This window comes from Colias eurytheme, chromosome 17, assembly GCF_061535395.1.
Source record: "Colias eurytheme isolate Ceu_HAF_F1 chromosome 17, ilColEury1 Martin Lab GWU primary, whole genome shotgun sequence".
Classification (NCBI taxonomy): Eukaryota; Metazoa; Arthropoda; class Insecta; order Lepidoptera; family Pieridae; genus Colias; species Colias eurytheme.
The window spans coordinates 909,223-933,672 of NC_142996.1; the positions used below are offsets into that span (position 1 = coordinate 909,223).

The 24,450-nt window shown below is 31.9% G+C and overlaps 1 protein-coding gene across 1 annotated transcript in view; it reads right to left on the reverse strand.

Moving 5' to 3' along the window:
- Positions 1-1,578: 1,578 nt before the first annotated feature.
- The window catches only part of Shaw (potassium voltage-gated channel shaker cognate w), a 76,472-nt gene continuing 53,600 nt past the window's right edge, over positions 1,579-24,450 (reverse strand). The window contains exons 5-9 of the mRNA XM_090111555.1: positions 9,735-9,929; positions 7,875-8,555; positions 6,331-6,466; positions 4,199-4,324; positions 1,579-2,132 (exon numbers count right to left, since the gene is read on the reverse strand). Coding sequence (XP_089967681.1) covers positions 1,774-2,132; positions 4,199-4,324; positions 6,331-6,466; positions 7,875-8,555; positions 9,735-9,929 — 1,497 coding nt within the window. The 3' untranslated portion in view covers positions 1,579-1,773. The remainder of the gene's footprint in view (positions 2,133-4,198; positions 4,325-6,330; positions 6,467-7,874; positions 8,556-9,734; positions 9,930-24,450) is intronic.

Below are 24,450 nucleotides of genomic sequence, written 5' to 3' on the forward strand. Positions count from 1 at the left end.
AATCGCTACGCATCGCACCGCTTACTGTCTGCAACGGCTTAAATTTACAATTTCATGTTCAATCGATATCTACATGGACAGGTTTAATAAATCGTTTATGATTAGAGTAAAATATTTTTTTTTCAAACTATCTACCGCTTATATTAAATACCATATATTGTACAAGTATAAAAATAACACTGAGAATGTAACGTGCAGATGATATGTGTGTCTAATAGGTAACACGATTATATAAAATTATTCTAATATTTATTTATATTTACAAAGTTAACCTTATTTAACTGAAAAAAGTACGCTCCAAGCATACAGATTAAACAAAAACATCGCCTTAATTTGAAGAACACGTAAAGTTGAACAATTTTAAGCAATCAACATAATCATCCATTTTATTGAACAGTGTTTAAGATATTTCGAAAACTAGGTTAAATAACGAGTATAAATGTAAAAACTTATTGTAGAATTCAAAAATATGCTTTAACTACTTATTTAAGATATTCTTCATGGACTGTTATAGTACAGTAAGATATTATCTAATGGTCATAACATTCGACTACGGAACTCTAAAAGCAAGTAAGGAAATCTACTGAAATATGAATAGGTAATAGGTATATTAGACATTTATTTGAAGCTAGCTATAGATATCCGTCAAGGAGTAAAAAAGAAATATCACTAAAAATAAAAATAACACAAAAACATATTTTCATAATACTGAAATGATACATTTCTAAACTTAGAAAAAGATCAATATTACACCATAAAAGGTATGCATTTAGCAAACCAATTCGGCAGTTATATTTAAGCCCTTCGTAACAGGGGCCGTACTATTTGCCATAATTTCGACACAATTCCAACCTCTGGGCTGTTTATGAGAAATTCCAATTGGAATGTTCTAAATTCTAATAAAGCAACGCCAGGAGTCGAAGTTGGGTATCTAGTCATGCTTAAGTAGTTTAAATTAAAATGTACAATCAAAGAAATAAATTAATATATCTGAAATACACTCAATTGGTAATAAATACTATACTAAATACTTGACGGATTGGAATCTTTGTGGCACAAACGTCTTTTTGTTTAGTCTAGACAAACGAGAAAGAGTTATAATTCATCATGATGTTAAGTACCTTTAATCGGTTTTACTAACAAAACTATATTAGATTTTAGTTTTGACTTAGAAAAACTTTTTCTATGACGTAAAATTAAACTTATCTGGTACTAATTTATGTTTCTTCAGATAAATGTTAGACGTCTGTCACACAAAGGTTCCATAAGGCATCTAATCTATTTGCTTGGCTACATAGATTACCTACACGTAATACATTAGTGGCATAGTGAAACTGGTTAATAGTATTCCATTACATTATTATATAAATTTGATTACACCGGGTAAACTATTCATTCTTCCCTTTACGTCACCTGATTTAGGTAATATAATTCTCACTAATAACAGTCTAGTATGCCATTTGCATAAAATAGAGTAGACAATTTTGTACATCTTCAATTTGATTGACTCTAAAAAAATAAAGAAGAGATAACGAAATAATTCACGAAATATAGAAAAGATAAATTAAACGACTCGTCTAGAATGTTAATAGCTCTTTAAAGATAATTCTTATTCTGTATCCTTTATCACCTTAATGATATTGGTGTTTCAAATTTATTTGAATTTATACAATTAAATGTAATAACTTGTTAGATAAAATTATAAATCTATTATTGGTCATGATTATGCAATGATGCTTATATAAGATTAATTAATTTAGAATTGTGACGTTGTTACGTCGAGGCAGACGATTTTCGTTTCTCCACTTTAGTGTCCCTTAGTTTCGTTTCATCGAGCGATTCGATTTTATGATCTCGTAATAACGGAGTTCTTACATCTGATTTGTCGTCGTTCTTATCGCTGTATTCATTTTTATTAGTTTCCTCGATGGATTCTTGTCTCGAGGAATCGTCTTTAGATTTATCTTCAGATCTTTCGCTGTGATAAGCCATGTTATCGAAGCATTGTGCTGGTACTAGATTGACGGATTTCATCATTGGGATCGCGATCGCTAGAGCGGGGCTCATGTCGCGGGGGCTTGGGGACAAACGCGTGGCTACAGCTAAGTCCACCCCTGGCATTAGGCTTGCGACTGTGAAATATCTTATGATTAATAAATCAGTTAAGATTTTAAGGAACGAACGTGACTGTTATAAACGAAAAGTTAGGCATTAAAGCATGCTCATAATTAAGTCAATAAGGTTCACAACTAAATAGAACGAACTGGACACAAAGGATTCACACAAAAACAATTTAATATCGAACAAAGTAGAACAACGGCTATGAAAGACGAAATTTTCACACAAAAAGCAAGACAATAGACAATGTTAGTTGCGGAAAAGTATTAGTCCTTTGTTAATACCATTATAAAGGTAAAATAAAATTCGAATTTTTTCACCATTCTTGACTCAATAAAATTCTTAGAATTAATTTCGGCTATCCATAGTAAAACAAGAAAATGCGAGATCTTTAAGGTCGTTTGTAATTTCTCTTTTATTAACTTTCAAAGAAGATAGTATTCACAAAGGACTTTTGAATGGTTCAGTATTGTGTTACGAGTTCGTTATAAAGACTGCGCACAGTAAAAATTGAAATAAAATCTTTTGGTGTTACCCGAAGTGGTTTTGTAGTGTTCTACAATGACAAATATTGCATGAAAGATACAGTGCTGTTTTGATATGTCTTAAGCGTAGTCCTTTGAGTTCCGCAGAGTTCAAATATCAAAGAGCATAACGAAATATACGTGATTCAATTTGTTTCTATATCTTCCAGCAATTGAGGTAGCAATATAACATCTTTTGAAGATATGACAGTTTACATTTCAAAATTTGGAAGAACAAAAAATCTTTGGAGTCGTGGTTAGTGTACATACACAAGATTAGTACAGTATAAATGTTATTGTGTTAGAAGAAGACAACATGTAATAATTTTTAAATTTGATTATAATACCGCTGTACTTAATGTAGGCAGTGGGGCTTGTGCTGTAGTGTTACATATAGGTGTTTGATGATTGCCTGAAAATAAACTTCACTTTCAAAAAAAATACATATACATGTTTACAGACAATGTTGAAAGGACTGTGACACATAACACAAACTCAAAAAGATAATATTATACTAGAAATATTTTAATAAACGCGTTTCTCTATAATTAAATAATTAATATCAAATTACCAAACAATAACCAAGCGTATATTCCCACATCAAAACGTTAACCTTAACAAGCGCGTCACACTTCGTAATTCTCACTAAAATATTAGTAATTTATGGCAATATATTCGAGAACAGAGTATATCAGATTAAATTGGCAACATTACTTAGCGTTCGTGTTATGTCTCAGTTAATCCTTCACAATGATAATGTGTGAATGTATCGTACTACAACATCGATCAAGCAGCTAAGCATCTACGCTATGAAGGCCCACGTAATCAAATGTATCGAACCTTCGTCTCTCTTCACAGGGCTATGGGACCTATTTGGCTTCTAGTGCCGCCTCGAATTTCTGTGCAAGTGATAATGTAAGTGAATTATTTATGATTCTTTAGCATTCCTGAAAGCTCCTTGTGTGCAGGCGTAATAAGAAGCCCGTTCCCAGAGTCAGTGTTGCTTTTTAAAGCATGTTTAAATTTTTTCGTTTGCAGTTGTTTGGTGTCGTTTGGATCATAGCTTCGAGTTCGCTACGATCACCATCTGTGGAGGATTATATTGCGTAAGCTGTTAGTTGTGGCTACATTAGGTTATATATCACATTTGGTTGGGAACATCGTCAGTAAAACTTAAGTTTCAGTTTCGTGTTAAATTATTTCGGCAAAACGTGCATTCAATCGACTTTTAATGATAATGTTCCCTTCGTTAATTATTTTCAATCATTTCGACTTCACAAGCTATAAAAGTTTGTCAATCCTTGTAGAATTTTGTGTATATTCACAGAATATGGTCGTTAGAGCTTGCGAAGTTTCAACTTGTTAATTGTGTTCTTGTAAATTTTGGTGAAATTGTGAAATGTTTTCAACTATTTACAAATTGCCAATTGATTTCGTTTTACAATGATTGTCTTTTATTGCTAACATCATTAGATACATTGTATAATATAAGCTTATATATAATAAGCTTATTACTAACATTTTTACATAATATGGAAAGCAAAGCTAATACATACCCATGTTAGGTCCCATTATGTCCTTAGGGTGATTAGTTTTTATGGCATTCATTCTTCTGTTCACAGCTTGGGGCCCCATCCCAGGGGCCATGGGGCCCGCGGGGCCTCCGGGCGCTCCAGGCGCTCCTGTTAATAATTTAATTGTTAACGGTTTCGTTTCACGTAAGCTTTATTGTATAGTATTTGACACAGATATTATATTACAAGCATACTTGTATAATATTACCTTGCATACATTGTACATGGAATTCAAACCCTGCAAATAATGTGAACAATAGCCTCGTGGAGTTATGACAGATTAATATAATATTATGTTTGTGTGTGTGGGTCAAAGTTTAACATAGTTACTGAATGAAGTATTTGATAAAAAAAAGAAATTGTATATGATTTATAATATACCACGTATTATTATTTATATTATTTTAACAGGTAAACAAGATTTTAAGTTTAAAATACACTTTAAACTATATTATTATAATATACCTATGAGGAGAGAAACATTTTAAATAAATTGAATTCTTCTTGAAAACATTACCGTGTAACAATATAACAATTTCAATACAAGAAGAATTGACGCGTAAAATTCCTTTTAGCAAGTTTTTAAAGAAAAATAACTGTTGGAGCATTTTAAGTCGAACTTGGTAAGTTGGACGTTTCAACTTTGCCGATACGTTATTCAGATGATAAAAACGGTTAAGTGCGAATCGGAATCGCTTGTAGGATTCCGTACAATATATTATGACTTCATATATTGGTTGTTTTCAAGATTTTCTGACTGTAATAACAGCTTGGAGACTTGCTGTCGATATGATCACCTTTACTTGAAGATTACCTCATATAAATCTATATAAAATGCCAAATGTCTCAAATTTTACAAAGGATAAGTTGAAATTATGACTGATGATTTTTTATATATGAACTAGTTGAAACGTGTATTTTATCAATATTTATACGCATTGATTTTACAAAATTCATAATTATTTTAGCTACTTACAATTTTTTTTTCTAAATTATACTTTTTTTGAAATAGTTTATTTATTCAATCGATAATTATTATAAATTTAGTGTATTCTCTGTACAATTTACCATGAACATACCACACCTCTATTTTTACAAGATTAATCCGAGCCGAGAGAGAGCGAGATAGATATACCAGAAATATGATTATCTCAGACACAAAACCGCGTCTAAATTCCGGGATTCATAACGCAAACTTGGGAAGATGTGAATAAATAAAAGCGGTGACGCAAAAATAATCACTCGAGAATTTTAACAGTCCTCACTGGTTTTTCCTAGAAAGTGATTTATTTGCTACGCGCGTTGTTTCCGATAGTAGGGAAGGGATCGGGCTTGTGGTTTTTGAATTATTTATCACGACCCGTTTGCGTAGAAACATTTATAATAGACGCTTTTAAATTCCTGTTAATCTTAAATCTGATGTTTGCGTTGTAATACGAAAATGTGTTTGATGTTTTTGCGAGTGGATGGAATTAATTAAAAAATATTTCTGTCAAGTACGCTGAGTTCAAATTTATGGATTGTTTAATTAGGATGTATATGTAAAAACCTACATATTAATGAGTGAAGCAGGCCGTTGTATTGACACAGGAGAAATTCGAGAAAAAAAATGTGTGCGTGTACTAGTGTACACACGTAAGAAGTGAAACTTCTTTATGACCTTATTTTTCAAAAAATAATTTACTATATGCAACTTTACAGAAATACGTCGAATCACGCGTGGTAGGGACAAGCAGGGATAAGAAAAAGATGGCGCGTAACGTAAAAATGTTACACTAAATTTTTTTCCAACCCCGATAAAGAAGTTTCACTTCAATGAAATTTAAAAGTTTTCGTGATAATAAATAAAAATAAATAAATAAATAAAGAATATCAAATATGTATACATTAATATATCGTACAATTAAACTAGAAATAATTGCTATACATAGAAGTTATTTAAAAGGCGGTTTGAAAGATGTTTCTTGCAATGAGTAATTAGTCTTTTCAGATCTTATCATTCGTCCCTTTCATTCTTAGATTCTATTTATTGGGAGGGATTGTTTGATGCGTTATGTATTCAACGATACAAAATCCATTCTTAAATAATTCTACTCATAAATTTAAGAACTTACGTAATGGCGGCCTGGTGGGTTCCACATTGAGGACCCTCCGCCGTTTCTTCGGCAGCTTGGCTCTGGCTTGCGTGTGCGAGTAGTACATCGCAAAATTCGATACTATTACTGGCACCGGCAGAGCTATCGTTAGCACCTAAGGAAGTACAGTTTAGAAATTCATTATATAACAATAATTCATTCATTTATTCAAGTAAGCAGGACTCATTTTGTTAGTAACAATTAATAACTTAAAAATTATGTTAGTAAAAATAGAATTTATTATGACTGCTAGAAATGCACTCCACCGCTACAAAGCTATCAAGGAAGCAGACAGTTTGCAGCTGTGGTTTACATACCAGCAGTCGAGCCGACTCGCTATACAGCGCATGATTACAATATTAATGATTCTTAATTGCTGTATGAAAGTGACGTGAAGACACTGCGCGTTTTGAGTATTTGAGATGATTATGGAATGAATGATCTTTTCAATCTTATGTACATATTTCAACATGTACAATACTAGTGTAAAGAAATATCTAACAATTGAATGCTATACAGTCATGTTTGAACGCATGTGTGGAAATGAAATGGTCTAACTGTTAATACTTCAAAGTTAATCAGTAAAGCACGTCGTGAAAATCTCAATATGTAGTAATTTCATTTCATTAATCATTAATACATTTCTCTTTAAAAGTTATTCGTGTAATTATTACTAGATACATTTCTTACCACTTAAATATTCAATGAATATTAGAATAGGTATTATTATTTATTAAGCCTCATCTAGTATTCATGACTAATCTTAATAGCAATAGTTTCAATAACAATTACCTACTGTAATAATATATCAGCGATAATTTAATTCAGTTAATATAATTAAGGCAACATTGCTATACAGTGCCAGTCGTCGAGAATGATTGACATTTGATATTAATACCGCTAACAAGTTATAATAGACATTCTTGATAACACTTACACAGAATATCTTAAAACGTGTAATTATTTCAATATATTATTAACTTTAATTATAAATATTTCCTTTGCTTACTTTTCTATACAGAAAGTTCATAGTATTTCCACGGTAAATGGAACCTGCTATCCCGTAATTTATATAGAAATCCCACAGGTAAAGCCACCAACCCAGTATAAGCGATACTAAAAAGTCACCGAATACAAAGGCATACACGTGCAAGCTCAAATAGTACTAAATGTCAGGTGAAGCATAGATATTTATATAGAAAAGTTTCAGCCCGTCAGTTAGTTTACACACTGACTTCCGACGAAAATTCTCAAGAGAAAAGTAGAACGAGTTAAGTTGTTGTACAATACTTTTATTGTCTGCGACCATGTGTGAAATGTACTTTTATGAACTTAGTAAAAGATATGGAAATGAAGGAAAAATATATATAAAATTGTTATTTTTTAATGATTTCAATGTGGCTTAAACTGACGAATGAAATATGTTTATAAAACTTGGATTTTTGTAAAATGTCCAATAAAATGAGAAGCCTAGAAAATTTTATCATGAAATGTTAATAAATGCATATTTATGTCATACTTACACCAGCCAAAGCGCATAAAGCACCCACGAACATTCCGACGTAGGTCTTCGGAGCCATGTCTCCGTACCCCACGGTCGTCATGGTAACCAGCGCCCACCACAAACCGAGCGGTATGCTGTTAAAGTCATTGTGAGGATTCGTCTGAATCCTCTCCGCGTAATACACCAAACTCGCGAATATTACTATACCGAGCACTAGGAAAAACACTAATAGGGTCAGCTCTTTGGCTGACGCCCTGAAAGTCTGTATGAGGATCTTCAAGCCAGACGAATGCCTGGTCAGTTTGAACAGTCTCATGATCCGAATGATCGAGAAGAACTCGAGGATGTCCGCGTTCTCGACGTGGGACGCGTACTTCTGGAGGATTAGGTCGATGTAGAAACTCATGGTGGCGATATAGTCGATGATGTTAACGGAGGATTTGATGAATTCGCATTTGTTGGGGGACGAGATGAAGCGCACGAGGATCTCGAGCGTGAACCACGCGTTGCAGACGCATTCTATGTAGAAGAATGCGACGTGGGCGTTGGTCTGCACTTTGTCCAACGCCCAGCTTTGCGTCTGGTTCGCGGTCGTCACTGTGTAGTTCCGTATCACTGGAACTCTCATGTCCGGGTGCGTTTTGAGACAGAACGATATAATGGAGACGCATATGAAGAAAACTGATATCACTCCGATTATCTGAAACAGAAACAATTGTAAAATATACGAAGTAAACGACGGTTATCTTTAATGCCTTAATTATTACAAAATTATTACAATAGGAATAAAATATTTCTTTGCAATTTGAATAACTGTTTCTTGAGTTTAATTAATTTTCTTATCCATTTTCCGGAAACAAACCGTTTATTATTTCGACAAACGGAGAGTTATGATTCATAAACGTGATCAAAATTTTGTATTGTTCAAATAATTTTTATTTATAAAGCTGTAGATCTATATCTACAAGATAAACATAATAAATTCTTTTCCTTGACTTCATCTTCCCGAGCATATTGGGAACCTTATTTACATACGATCGATTTATTTTGGGAAATGGGACCTTTATTTCTGTTTCATAAAATAATCATACAATATAAGGACATGAAACTGAGATAGAAATGGATGAAGATTAAACATTTGGCACGTTAAAACTAAACTAATATTTAATTCAACGGCCTCCGCTTGTAGGTCAACGGTTGATTTTAATTGCCTTAAAAAAGGTTTAAGTACTCTGCTCATAAAACAAGAGTAAACCCTCCTACGGGTGTAAAATAATTTAATTTACATTAATTTGAATTATAAAGAGGATTTTTTTATATAATGTCAAAGGATTGTGGTCTGTTATTTTTTAATATTATTATACGAAAGTGGTTTTGTAAGGGCAAAAATCCCGTTTGAGTGGGCGTATACGGTTCAAACGGGGACATTTTAATTGCCTAGTATCAAAGTAATGCCATTTAGATTACCTAAAAGTGACTGCTAATTCGCATAATTAGCGCGAATAGCTGTTTCATTTAAATCTTTTAGATTTCGCAAAGTTTATAATATTTCGACTTTGAAAACGTTTTACTATTAATGTGATTTTCTCTTAAGGAGTACATCTAGGTATTAATAGGAAAGTAATCTAGCAGAAACATTCTAGATTTGAAATAGGTCTAGGAAACATTTTTAATTACCACCACAAAATAAAAGCCTAGAGATTGTATCAACTTCTTAAAGTCAATTTAATATTATCAATGTGTAAAAATGATGTTCATTGATAATTACTATTGTATAAGTATATTTGTTTTATTCAATCACCCCCTACATCCATACGTAATAAGTTTTCTTCTTTCTTTACTAATACGTGCCTATACTTCCTATTTATTAGAAAGTTACCTTAGCAGCATTAGAACTATAAGGCTCATCGAACAACGACCACATCTGGGGTTTCAGCTGCTGCCACCAAGACACCGTGCCGTTATAGTAGTCCTCTTCGAAGCCGAACTTGCGAGCCACCTCCTCATCAGACGGCTTCTCTGTGTCCAGGTCCAGCCGGTCCAGGACGGCTAGGGTCTCTTGGGTGTCTCGATGCTGTGGAAGAAATATTAGATAAATACCATTTTTTTTAATGCTCAATGCTCGTCATAATATTGGCAGGCCTTACAGTTATTACAATAAGTTTGTCTTAAGTAACTTTTTTAATATTTACAATGTGTGTGCGTAATATGGAAAATAAATATTGCTATTTCATTAAACTGCTATTTCATGCGAAGTGTTTTTTCAAAGTATTTTTTTTTCGATTTCAGAAGAAAGAGGACTAACTATAGGTTATTAAAATATTGTTCCAAATAGTTGATCTTGCTTCAGGTAAATGCAATATACAGGGTGTCCCGCTTTCGGTATACTAAGCGCGAAGGGACTTGTAGTTTTGCATACACTGATCACATAAAAAATACTTAAATAACAAAATTACGCGAAAAATTTTTTGCTAAATTTTTCCTTAAAATCCATGTATTCGTCTCTAGCTTCGCGCAGCCGGCATATACCGCTTCGCTAATGTGAGTATTTTGTCTATGAAAACATAATCTTAAACAATAGCTCACATGCGTGTGGCAAAGTCGGGCCGTTTGCTTGTTGGGGGTGTACACATGGAATTTTAAGAATTCCTCTATTTAAAAAAAAAATGCGTCTGGAATTTTATAATTATTTTTTAAGTACTCAGCGTATGCAAAACTACAAGTCCCTTTGCGCTTAGTATACCGAAAGTGGGACACCCTGTATACATAAAATTTATCTAAATAGTCCATGATTAGATATTGGTACAAAGAAATAGAGTGGGTATTTATTGCCAGACGTCCTTTATAAAATTAATTTATATTAACAAATTGATTTAAACGAAAATGTTAAATCTTCTCTGGCTCTAGAACAAGTAAATCGTTTTGATGTTTCCATTTTAAATAATCATAAATATTAGAGAGCTTTACTTAATCCTGATTTAAAATTAATTGATAAATTTTCGACTCAAAATATTTTGCGCAAAGGCAAATTGTCGATGAATTAATTCATAACTTCTGAATTGAAGTTTTTAATTCGATTCAGCAGGATTAAGACTCGAGTACATATGAATAAGTTGGTGGAATCAATTGCTATGCTGCCGTGAAACTCAAGTAACTCGACATTAATACTCGCTAATCAACTAACTTTGACGTAGGTACTGTGCTAATTTGCTGAGCGCTTTTACCTTATACAGGGTGATTTCCAGTGTGCGTAGCCAAATCAGAAATTAGAAGGAAAATTAAAAAATACTCAAAGGAATCTCGATAGATTAAGGAATATCGAAATATATTGTATATGTAGAGGAGTCGCTATTTAAAAAAGCTGATGCATCCCACCAAAAAATCAAGATAGTTTAAAAAAAAACACTTATTGTATCTGTTAATAACATGTTATTAATTTTAAAATAGGTACAAGAAATTAAGAATGAAACAGAAAACAATTGAATAACAATTGTTTAATTATTTTGATTTCGTGATTAGGTTAATATTCAAAATCTTTAAAATCACAATGTTCAAGTCCTCATCCTCAATTTGATTAATTTTTAATTTGTGATTTTAATTAATTTATACAAAGTTCTAATTATTCAATTCGATTTGATTTTCAACTATAAATCGTCTCTTCAGTAATGAAGAGAGAAAATTTATAGTTTTAATTGGAACATTGATTTTCATAAGTTTATGTTTTGTAAGTTAGATTTTTAATATAAGTACTTATAGATAATTTAATACGCTACTTATTGAGTACCATCCGTTGTTTTTGTGTTTGACCAAACACAAGACATAAAAATGAGTTCGTAAAAAAATTATATCGGATTTAATAAATAATCTAAAATCTTTGAAAGAGTAATTAGAAAGCTTCATTATATTTTGTTGTATGCCGATGAAACCTTATAAAGATTTAACGCGGTTGTTAGATAGTGTAGTAGTAGTTAGGCACGATAACAGTGAAAAAACCACAAACAATATTTTTTAGTTTATGATATGTTTCTTAATTTAAGTGTTGAAATAAAATGGAAGATAATTTATTTCTATCACGATAAATAAATAATACGGAAAATTAAATAGGAAATCGTATTAATGTTAATAAAAACAAAAGAAAAGGTCCATGTTTTCACTTGTTTTTCAGTTGCCATAGGTAATAAAATCTAAAAGAATGTGTTGGCTTAAAATTATAGTCATTAAAACCTTGGCGTGTACTAATGAAGCATAAAATTATATTGTATTATTTGCTTATAATTAACTATTAGTTGCAATAACCACGTTTAAGTTTTAAACCGGGATTAAGTTTATTTTTATCCCAGTTTAACCCGAGAATTGGAGCGAGTAGTTAGGGATATTCCACCCTTCATTCAAATCTATTTATAGTGACATTTAGACTGGGGTAGAAGCCTTTGAAAATAATGAAAAGATAAAAAAAATCGCAGTCAGATGAAACCCATTAGTAAAGGAGGGGAATATGATAAAAATGTAAGGAAAAATAAATTACGGTCAATCCGAGTTCGGGAAGCTGGAGGGGGGAGCTTTTAAGAGAAAAAAATGGTTTCTCTCGATTTCCGACAAAACTACAAGTCCTATAGAAAAAAGTTCAATGGCAAAGTTGTAGGTAATTAAAAGTTCTACAACTTTTGTATTCACAATTTTTTCACATAACCTAAAAATTTAGGTGAAAAATTCAAAAAACCAAGTTTTTGGTCTTTTATTTCTATCTACTTCAAAATTTATTTTTTTTCTACGAAATTTGGTGGAAATTTACTTTATTATGTCCCAAATACACTGTAATTTATTTGATTGAAAATATTTATTTATTCGCCTTATTTTGAATTAATACCAAAAAAACAACCTAATTTTCAATCGAAAAGTCACCCGTCAAAATATCAGCTTTTTTCAAAAACTTGGGGTGCCTTTTATTCATTGAAATCTCTTCTTTCATATGGTGTAAAAAAAATAAACACCACCATAGTAAATGTTCTCAGGAAATGCATACAAACAGTCTGAAAATTAGCTTTTACTAAATCAGGCACACTTCTTGAACTCTATATCTTCTCTTGTATCGGCTTTTCGGTAATATTTCAAAAGAATAATAATTATCTGTTCTAAGTTAAATATTTTACAGCATATTCAAAAGCAAAATGATGTCGATAAAAACATTTCAGGTAGTTCGATAAGTGTGCCTGATTTAGTAAAAGCTAATTTTCACACTGTTTGTATGCATTTCCTGAGAACATTTACTATGGTGGTGTTTATTTTTTTTTACACCATATGAAAGTAGAGATTTCAATGAATAAAAGGCACCCCAAGTTTTTGAAAAAAGCTGATATTTTGACGGGTGACTTTTCGATTGAAAATTAGGTTGTTTTTTTGGTATTAATTCAAAATAAGGCGAAAAAATAAATATTTTTAATCAAATAAATTACAGTGTATTTGGGACATAATAAAGTAAGTTTTCACCAAATTTCGTAGAAAAAAAATAAATTTTGAAGTAGATAGAAATAAAAGACCAAAAACTTGGTTTTTTGAATTTTTCACCTAAATTTTTAGGTTATGTGAAAAATTGTGAATTCAAAAGTTGTAGAACTTTTAATTACCTACAACTTTGCCATTGAACTTTTTTCTATAGGACTTGTAGTTTTGTCGGAAATCGAGAGAAACCATTTTTTTCTCTTAAAAGCTCCCCCCTCCCGCTTCCCGAACTCGGATTGACCGTAATTTATTTTTCCTTACATTTTTATCATATTCCCCTCCTTTTCTAATGGGTTTCATCTGACTGCGATTTTTTTTTGTTTCAAAAATTATCTACTCTAGTCTAATTTATAAAAAAAGCTATATAAAAACATAGCCCTGAACATTGCATAGAAGTATTCCATTATATGGTTTTCTCTAACCGATTCGTAATAATATATACTTCATTTCACATTCATCTGTTGAAGAGAATTTAATTTTACCAACATTTCTCTGCTTTTCAACCGCGTTTTCACGTGAACAATTTGAGCGATTATGCTTTTTAATATTATGGTAAATAGGTGGATATTGGTTTGGCCCATTTACGCTCTTGTTATATATTTTTAAAATGGAACACAATAGATTAAAAACGTTTTTATTATTAACGACGTAGATTACGAATTAAGGTACATTATACGTAGCTTTTTAATAACTCTTTTCTGTAAAATATTTAAATTAATCTAATTTAACAACGGTTCTTTCAAATCGCAATATTTAAGCAAAAAGGTGTGAATATAAATTTATAAAGAATAGAAAAAATTCGATCACGAGGCGGGACACGAACCCGCATCCTTCGCGCCCATCCGATCGAATTTTTTCTATTCTTTATAAATTTATATTTATAAAGCACTAGCGACCCGCCCCGGCTTCGCACGGGTGCAATGCTGATACTAAATACACTACAGAAAAATTGTGAACGTTGTATAGGTATAAAAATATAGCGGCCCGCTCCGGCCTCCGGCATCGCACGGGTATAAAATACATAGCCGGGCGGCCGCAAACGCTACGTCCCGCAATTTTTAAATCTGTAATATCTTCGAAAATATTCACTTAAATCATACGGTGTAAAGGGCCATATAGATCTATATTACATGAACAATGTATCCATGGTATTTAATTGGTTAAGGATTAATGCTGTTTTGGTTAAAATCGCTTCGAAAATTAGCCATTATTTGTCGTAAAAAGTAAATGACAAAAAAAAGTTATTGTGGGTTATCCATAAGAGATAGACATATACCATCGCGGACTTTTCTGTAGACCTTTTCAATGTGTATAATACTTAGTACATTATTTTGATAAAACTCGTAGGGTTCAGCCTGCGTTTGCAATGTAAGCGGAATAAATGTAATTTTTTACGACATCACATTAGAAACCTCAAAAATAACAGTACTTCTCCACTACTTAATGGATCTTATTATACATATAAACTAGGGTTGTAACGGAACTCCGCCTCCGCCTCCGTTACTGCGGAACTTCCGCAAAGAATTTAACTTCCGCCTCCGCATCCGCCTCCGCAAAATTTATGCGGAGCCATATCGGAAGTTCATTTACGATCACAAACAACGCGCAAGGAGCGACGCTAGGCGACGCGGCCGCTCGGCTGCGTGTTTTCAAGTGAAATGGTCGAGTTTGTTTAAGCCACGGGAACACGGCCAAGCGGGTGGTGGGAGTGTGAGTGAATGAATAACAGGAATCAACTTGTCAAAGCGTTCGGTACCGCGATTGAACCGTGATTGTTTTAACTTTAAAGTAATTTTGTGCATAATTATTAGTTACTAGCTGCTCCGCGCGGTTTCACCCCCGTGGCTCCACCCCTGTTGGCCGTAGCGTGATGTTATATAGCCTATAACCTTCCTCGATAAATGGGCTATCTAACAACGAAAGAATTTTTCAAATCGGACCAGTAGTTCCCGAGATTAGCGCGTTCAAACAAACAAACAAACAAACAAACTCTTCAGCTTTATAATATTAGTATAGATTAGTATAGATGTTATTTAAATAACGTGATGAAGCCGAAAACTAGTGAAATTTGGCAGTACTTTGTAGAAGTAGACGATAATTATAAATTTTCCGAACAAATTACACCTCCGCCTCCGCCTCCGTTAACCTCCGCATCCGCGGAGGCGAACCTCTTCACCTCCGCATCCGCCTCCGCCTCCGCTAAGTAGGCCTCCGTTACAACCCTAATATAAACCTTCCTCTTGAATCACTCTATCTATTAAAAAAAACCGCATCAAAATCCGTTGCGTAGTTTCAAAGATTTAAGCGTACAAAGGGACATAGGGACATAGGGACAGGGAAAGCGACTTTGTTTTATACTATGTAGTGATTTGAATGCCATAAAACCAAAAATATAAATTCAAAGGTGTGAATATTTTTGGCTGGGGAGCGATTATTATTAGTTATTAACAATGTAAATATACTGAAAATGAAGTATATAAATAATTATCATAATTACGTAATTGTTTTTTCGAAACATTTATACTTTTTATATTTATTTTGTTTGTCATTCGTATTTTTATAGTGAATACTATTTACAAATTAATTTATAACACATAACATTAAAGCTATTTATTTTTCAACACCAAATCAAACAACGCAAGGTTTTTATCCTGAAATATATCTACACACACGCTCGAACAATATCTAACAATTTCCTCTTATTTTTCAATCCCTAATCCCGCTGGGATCGGATATTAAAATCCTGGCGAGATAACATAACAGTATGTATAGTATCTTTATCCTAAATGCTGTGATTGGCAACTTTTAATTCTTGTGGATGCTAATGGGGACCGTGTCGTTAACCGTCAATTTTTTGACGTGACAACGTCTTATAATTCGATAGAACCGGCTGCACGCACGAAAAAACATGATTCATGCGGCGTTACCTCGCTCTGAGGCGTTCCATGTAAGGCTTGAAGTGCAAGCGAGAGCGCGGAACGAGCGATAAAGAAGCACAATCGGCCGTTGTCACGTTCAACTATCGTCAGTAAACAGACTTTACAGACAACCAATTTTTTTTATAAATATTGGGATTATGGATAGTGGTGTGATTAATTTTAGTAAATAATTCAAGCACTTTGTTGTAGGAAGATAGTCACTTTATTTATCTTCAAATAGAGTATCGAAGGTATGTCTTAACAGTCTGAAGGATACGAGTGAACTACGCACAAAGAGCTATTTAACTCAACTATTTTAGGGTCTATATAACACTCAAAATTATACCTTTATTTATGACCCTCTTCGAGTATTTCTTACCCGTACTTCTAGGAATCTATACAATAAATATTCACAAGGTTTAACATGTGTTACCAAGAGTTGAGTGTATACAGGACTCACAATAGGTTTACCAAATGTGCATGATAAGAAAAAAAAGGTCGTTGCAATAAATCACACGTATAGTGTAAGAAACGTAATTGCTTTTTAAGAGAGAAACTTTTGTAAATGAAATCAATATTTCAACACGCCCCCTCAAAAGTTAATCTCTTTTCCAAGTTACAATTTTAATTGCAATTACATATTAATACATATACAATTATATTAATACATCATGATAACCAAAATTCTAAAGTTGAATACAATACTCTTAATACTGATCGACATACCTTCCGCTTACTCTTTGTCTGGGACGGTTGTTACTAACCGTATACATAGTGATCCGACATTTGTCTTCACGATAAGGGAAACCCAGGAAAACCTTATCAGATCAATAAAAAATATATAAGTTTACATCAAGATACAACTTATTTACTAATCAATCTTCTGATGCCATTTTCGCTCTTAACTCCAGGATCCTCCCTGGTAGTGGCTTTGTCAGCATGTCTGCAATTTGAACACCTGTTGACATATGTTTAATAATTTTAGTATTATTTCTCATATTGATCCCAAAGGAATTAATATTTGATGTCAATATGTTTGGATCTAATAAGGCTTGTTGGATTGTTAGCTAGTACATCCATTTTACTATTCATATATTAAGATAGGTTCTTTAGTTTTCAGGTTTATACCTGCTGCTAAAGTTTTTCAACCATATTGCATTTAACAGCTTCATACAGAGCCATATATTCAGCTTCTGTAGAAGAACCTGCCTTATTGTACTCCAACATATTGTACATCAATCATACAACTAGAAGAATTAACCCGTTGTACTTTTCTTTTCAAATACTAACTCGAATCAATTATCTTATCAATTTGTCTAATTAGAATCAAGTATCTTATCAATTTGTTCTTATATGTTTCCTTTACATATTTAATTTTAATCTACTTGTTTTTAAACATTACCGAGTTCTTGTTTATTTTCATTCACATGTCTGCTTATAGTTAAAGTCAGATCATTGTACATGAAATTAAATACATTAGATTTCCAATAAGAATTCGAAATGGAATACCGTCATTCTCATTGGATTCCATTGCCTCAAAATCTAAATTGAATTTTATGTAAGTAGATTTTGATCACCCATTGTACTAAGTTTATTTCATACGGTTTTAATATTTACTTATGTGCTTTGATCTAGTGTTACGACATTATTTTGTCTCGTGATTCTAAAGCTAAATAAGAATTTAACCTCCTTTTAAATCACCCATTTTAAATTAATTCATTAAATTCTGCATCGTTTTTCAACAATAGTCACTCACTATAATCACTAGATCGTCCACATTTAATTCAGTATAAATATTATTAGAGATATCTCATCTATTCAGTATGTACATGAATCGATCCTTAAAATCATTTGTAAAACCTTTGTCTAATAGTCTTTTCAAATATTTCAATCCAACATCTGGCAACTTTCTTTAAGCAATATGCTACCTAATGCTTTGTTTAATTTACAATCGGGGTTCACAAGTGTTTTCACTTTTCACACCCTCAAGTATTTTAATATACTGTACGATTAACTGACCACTTAAAATGCAGTTTAATCAATTTGGTAAACTAACAAGCCATGCTGCTGTTAAAAGACTTAAGTTCAAAATTGTTGCAACCGATATTTTTACTAATACCTCTAGCAACTAAACGGGCTTTACACTTTTATGGATTTCCGAACTCATCGTACTTTATAATATCCATTTTCATTATATACAATATTTGTACTACTTGGTTTTGATACTAAAGTCCAAGCTTTTTATTTACAAATAAAGAATATAGTTCATCATTAATTGCATTTTTCATTGTTTAGCATCATTCCTATTTTCAATTATCTCATGTGAATTAGGAGTAAATATACAATGTATTATGCGCACAGTAAATAATGAAACGGCTAATAATCATCTTCATTAGATGAAGTTTGGCTTTTAAATTTTAATATCTATCTGATATATCGGTTTCATTGTCAATACTAATTGTCTGTGTCATTAAATTTTAGGCACTGTATTGTTTGTATTTTCAATACTTCGATAGCCTTCTGCCTTATTATTTTATTGATGACTAGCTACTGAGTTTAACGCAAAGTTATTGACTACAGTTTTTCGTCTAGGTACTGAGTTTAACGTATAGCTACTATTTACTTCCAGTTTTCACCAACTGAGCTTATCACATAGCTATTCATTCAGTTTTCACCAACTGAGCTTATCACATAGCTATTCATTCAGTTTTCACCAACTGAGCTTAACACATAGCTATTCATTCAGTTTTCACTAACTGAGCTTAACACATAGCTATTCATTCAGTTTTCACCAACTGAGATTAACACATAGCTATTCATTCAGTTTTTACTAACTGAGCTTAACACATAGCTATTCATTCAGTTTTCCCAACTGAGATTAACACATAGCTATTCATTCAGTTTTCACTAACTGAGCTTAACACATAGCTATTCATTCAGTTTTCACTAACTGAGCTTAACACATAGCTATTCATTCAGTTTTCACCAACTGAGATTAACACATATAGCTATTCATTCAGTTTTCACCAACTGAGTTTAACATAATATAGCTATTCATTCAGTTTCAACCAACTGAGATTAACCCATATAGCTATTTTTAACTGAATATATAAGGTTGTCAACTGAGTTTAACGAATCGTTAGGGACTTCAGTATTTAAACCTGAATCAACCTCGTCTCCCTTTGCCTTTGATTTAAATTTACATCTCTTTCTACCACATATTTATTACTCTCCACTTTATACGCTCTATACCCATTTTACCTTTGATGACTTTTCATCAAATTTGTTTTACTGGTTTCAACATACGGCTGATTCGAAAACCTAAAGGTATTTTAAATATGGAGTTCGTGGCAATGTGAGATGATAACTGATACCTTTATCTACCTTTTAAGTAGTAAGATAAATTCTCTTTAACATGATCAGTAAATAGGTTTACAATACATCAGATTTATTTCTCATAAAATATGTTACACTCTTATGAGTGAATTCATCATTAAACATTACAAAATAATTTTATTATTATTTATTCATTTCTTTTAATCATGGGAACCATAAACATCTGATTTCAACATTATTTTATTAAATGACATTTACACTTGTTTATTGTTTATACAAGCTTCACACAAACAGGTAATCTACCTTTTCATTTAATGTCATCTATTAGCTACTAGATAATTTAACTTTATCAAACTTCTAATAGATAATTTAAAATTTATCTTTTCTTATTTGACCTCGTCACTGATGCTAATATTTTTATTCGGAATTAGAATCTTTATTTTAATAATTAATAAAGTTTAACTTACCGAAAATTCCAGAATAGATATATTGTATTTCGGCTTACCAGTCATTGCCGTCTTACCATTCCACCTCACTGTCAGCTGTCTTACTAACTGCTAAAAGGATATTTCACTTCCTTCATTTGTTAACTGAAAATTTCCAGCCATAAATGCAAAGCTGTCTTCAATCACTGGCTCAGCTTGAATGGTTTGAATTGTCCTTTGTCTTTCTGTACTTGGTTTGGACTTAAAGCGTTTCGAGAAGTTACGACATTCATTTTTATAATGTCCTCTTTTTCCACAATTGTGACACTTAATGTGCCCTTTATAATTTATACCATTTTGTTTCGGCTTGACGATTCCACGACGTATTTTCGATGATTTTCTAAGCTCCTTATTATTTCGTTTTCTTTCATTAGTTTTCTGTTCAACATGTAGAACCATTTTACTTGTGTCAAGACTTTCATTAACAAGTTTAACTTCATGATCTAATAATCTTGTTTTCACGAAACTTAACGTGATGTTGTCTTCTGACAAAGTCTCGATGGCTGTTATAACACCATTGTAAGAAGGTGGTAAAGTAAGCAATAGTTGAGTCACTTTATCAACCTCTGAGATAGTCGCACCGGCTGATGCTAACTCCGATATCAAAGAATCGAACATCATAAAATGTTTACACAAATCTGTGTCTTCTTCCAACTTCAAATTAAATAATTTCTTCCGAGCTCCAATTTGTTTTGCTACACTTTTTCTTTCGAAGATATTGTTTAGTACATCAAAAATTTGTTTTGTCGACGATTCTGGTTTCACGTAACTTAAATACGAATCGGACAAATATTCAATTAACACATTCTTTGCGGTTGACTCCGATTTCTTCCACTTGCTGTCAGGATTCGCTGGTGCTGGTTTATCGATTACATGAATCACTTCAAGTTCATTTAAGAGACTGCGGATTCTGAACTTCCATATATTATAATTTTCACCGTTGAAAGGTTGGATGTTTCTTTTAGATTTTATAGTTTCCATATTGTTTATAAAATCTTTATCTTCACTCTGAATGTTTTACTTACGATACATTCACTAATTTTCAATTGCACTTTGAAATTTTAATTTTCTTCCTCTCAATAAAATTTGTATTTAAATTAATCAACAACGTAGCCTGGGCCCATAACCTATTGGGATTATGGATAGTGGTGTGATTAATTTTAGTAAATAATTCAAGCACTTTGTTGTAGGAAGATAGTCACTTTATTTATCTTCAAATAGAGTATCGAAGGTATGTCTTAACAGTCTGAAGGATACGAGTGAACTACGCACAAAGAGCTATTTAACTCAACTATTTTAGGGTCTATATAACACTCAAAATTATACCTTTATTTATGACCCTCTTCGAGTATTTCTTACCCGTACTTCTAGGAATCTATACAATAAATATTCACAAGGTTTAACATGTGTTACCAAGAGTTGAGTGTATACAGGACTCACAATAGGTTTACCAAATGTGCATGATAAGAAAAAAAAGGTCGTTGCAATAAATCACACGTATAGTGTAAGAAACGTAATTGCTTTTTAAGAGAGAAACTTTTGTAAATGAAATCAATATTTCAACAATAAATTTTGTATGTTAAGTTCATCCTTAAACGGGTGGACATATTTCTATGACAATATTTTTATTAGTAGAAAACAGATTTTCATGTCGAATGGCAGTTATATTTATAGAATAGAATTGGACTATTTCTCTTACGAATACCAAAAATAAGAACTATCTCGACAACAAGACTTTAAACTAACAAAAAAAAAAACATTTAAATCGGTGCGTTCGTTTATAAAATTCTACGATACACACACACACAAGCAGAGATAACACCACTCGGAGATGTGTCGAGAATTTAAAATTGTTTATGTAACATCGTCCAGCTTTATAAATATTTAAAAGTGCACTCAGTTAAAATGTTTTATTTATTTCAGTACTGTTTTAATATTTAACGAAGTAATCGATGCTTATTAAAGTCGATTAATTGCTGGCTGTATGAAACTCGACAGTTTGAAGTAGGGCTGTCAACAATGAGTTTTATATGTTTCGTGTTTTGTAAAATTATGTCCGCTTTGTTGGGGTGGTCCTGATAACTCTATTAAAACATTATTTGTCTTTTCAATACTTGTCTCTATATTGAGTTCAATTCTGACTGACAAAAAATATCTACATCACTTTGGTATATCACTAAAAGAACTGTAAAATTTAGTTGTTAATTTAGGTAAAGAATAGAAGCCCATAAAATTGGTATCTAGGCACTTAAATTGTTAAATATAAATTAAATAAATAAAATAATAAATAATACGAACCGACAGGAATCTTAACGAGTTCAAGAGAGAAGTTCCCAGGTAAGACATTTATTTAAAAATACAATACTCGGAAAGACTGTGTCGATTAAAATTATTTATTATATTGATTTATGTATATCATAAGATAAAACTACCTCCAATAACGTAAAAGTTTATCATCAAGATTACTTCCAAACATGATGAAGTAAATTCGTTTATAACCATCCGTTTACAGCTAAACATAACTGAGATCCGATAAACTTGTGTTATCGACGATAACTTGTCGTACGACAAAATTTAATATCGTCAGCGTCACGTGTCGTAAAGTGGATGATTTTGTTGATAGAGCGAAATGAGAAAGTTACATGCGCTTTATAATGGTATGGATTTTATAGTATCTGTGTTCATTGTAATCAAATTGTAATATTGTAAATTAAGTAATAAATGTTTAAGTAGTATGTACCTACTAGTTTACTAGTAGGTATAAAAAAGGACTTTAACGCGGGTTATAACGCGGAAATCTGTATCCGACACTAAATTTTAATAATAGCACAGCTAGTAAATTAATAACTTGAACACAACATATTTCGTCTTCAATATCGAGCACTTACTATATTTTCAGAATTCCTTCTGGAACGGAATGCATCTTGAAATGAGCGAGCGGATATAATATAGAATCTAGGATACAGGACATATTTATCCTTATTCTATAGTTAGAATATGGTACAGAAACCATATTCTAACTATCAGTTTTTAACTAACACAGGCTTTAATTTCCCCAAATTATTTTTTTAACTGTATTATTTTCTGTATTATTAAATTGACTTTCTTATCGGTATTATTTTTAAAATATTACGTTTGTTGTTGTTTTTGTTCCATTGTACTTTCTCTTAAAATTATTAACACGATTTAAATGATTTAAATGATTTAAACTATAGAAAAATCTTTATGTTTCTGGAATAATAATTAATAAAAACATATTTTTTATTATTATTACAGAAACAAAGATTTTCGCGTAGTGAAGGACTTCGTCTTATAAATTACTAGATTTCCGCCCGCGGTTTCGCCACTCTATCTTTCAAAAAACAGTATCAAAATCCGTAAGCATACATAGCGAGGTACAGACAGCGAAAGCGACTTTGTTTTATACTATGTAGTGATTTCTTGAATTCAAGCAAAGCCGGAGATGTAGTATCAGTATATTCCCGTTCAAATAATCAAAACCAATGAACTGTAAAATGATTTGTCCCTTACAGAAATATATAGTGCGAAGTATTGGAACCGAACTGAACACTTGATAAATATAAATGGAGCTTGTCGTGTTAAATTTACTGACACAAGTGTCGTACACTTATATACCGTGACATTTATGTCTAGAGTGTTATACAACTTGATAGAAGAATTATATCTCTCTTGGATTTTGCCTTCACGTGGGATAATTTTGAATCTTCGAGAAATAATATAGCTGTAATATTTTTTAGATATTATTGTATGTTTTATAATTTTGTACTTATGCATGTAGATTTTATGTGATTGGGAATTGTGAGGAGAAATAAATAAATGATTTGATTTGATTTGATTGTATGATTTTTTTATTTCTGTTTCAAATAATTTAAGATATTTTGTATCTAATAAAGTTGGGAAATAATTTGCTTTGTATGTTTTAAGCTATGTGAAAAGTTGCATATATTAGAGTTCGTAATTATTTAATCAAATTGAGCATTTCTGTAAGAAATTTCCTAACTAAAGATGAGATAAAAATGTAACAAATGTTACGTTCTAGCTCGAACAGATAGACAATTCAATTTCCATGGATCAAATAGATAACAATATTGTAATATAGAAAGTTGTTTCATTAACCATATTGTAAACTCGTACAATGTCAGTGGTATCTAATATTCATACCAGTCCACTACAATAACAAGACTCTAAGTTTCGAGATTACACATCCTTAGGCGTTAAGGGTAAAACTTCGTTTGTATTATAACTTGCGCTGTTAATAATAACTAGTTTAGACGAAGATTGATTAGTGTTTTACGACTAATAAACTTTATCAAATAGTATTTATGTTTTACTAGCG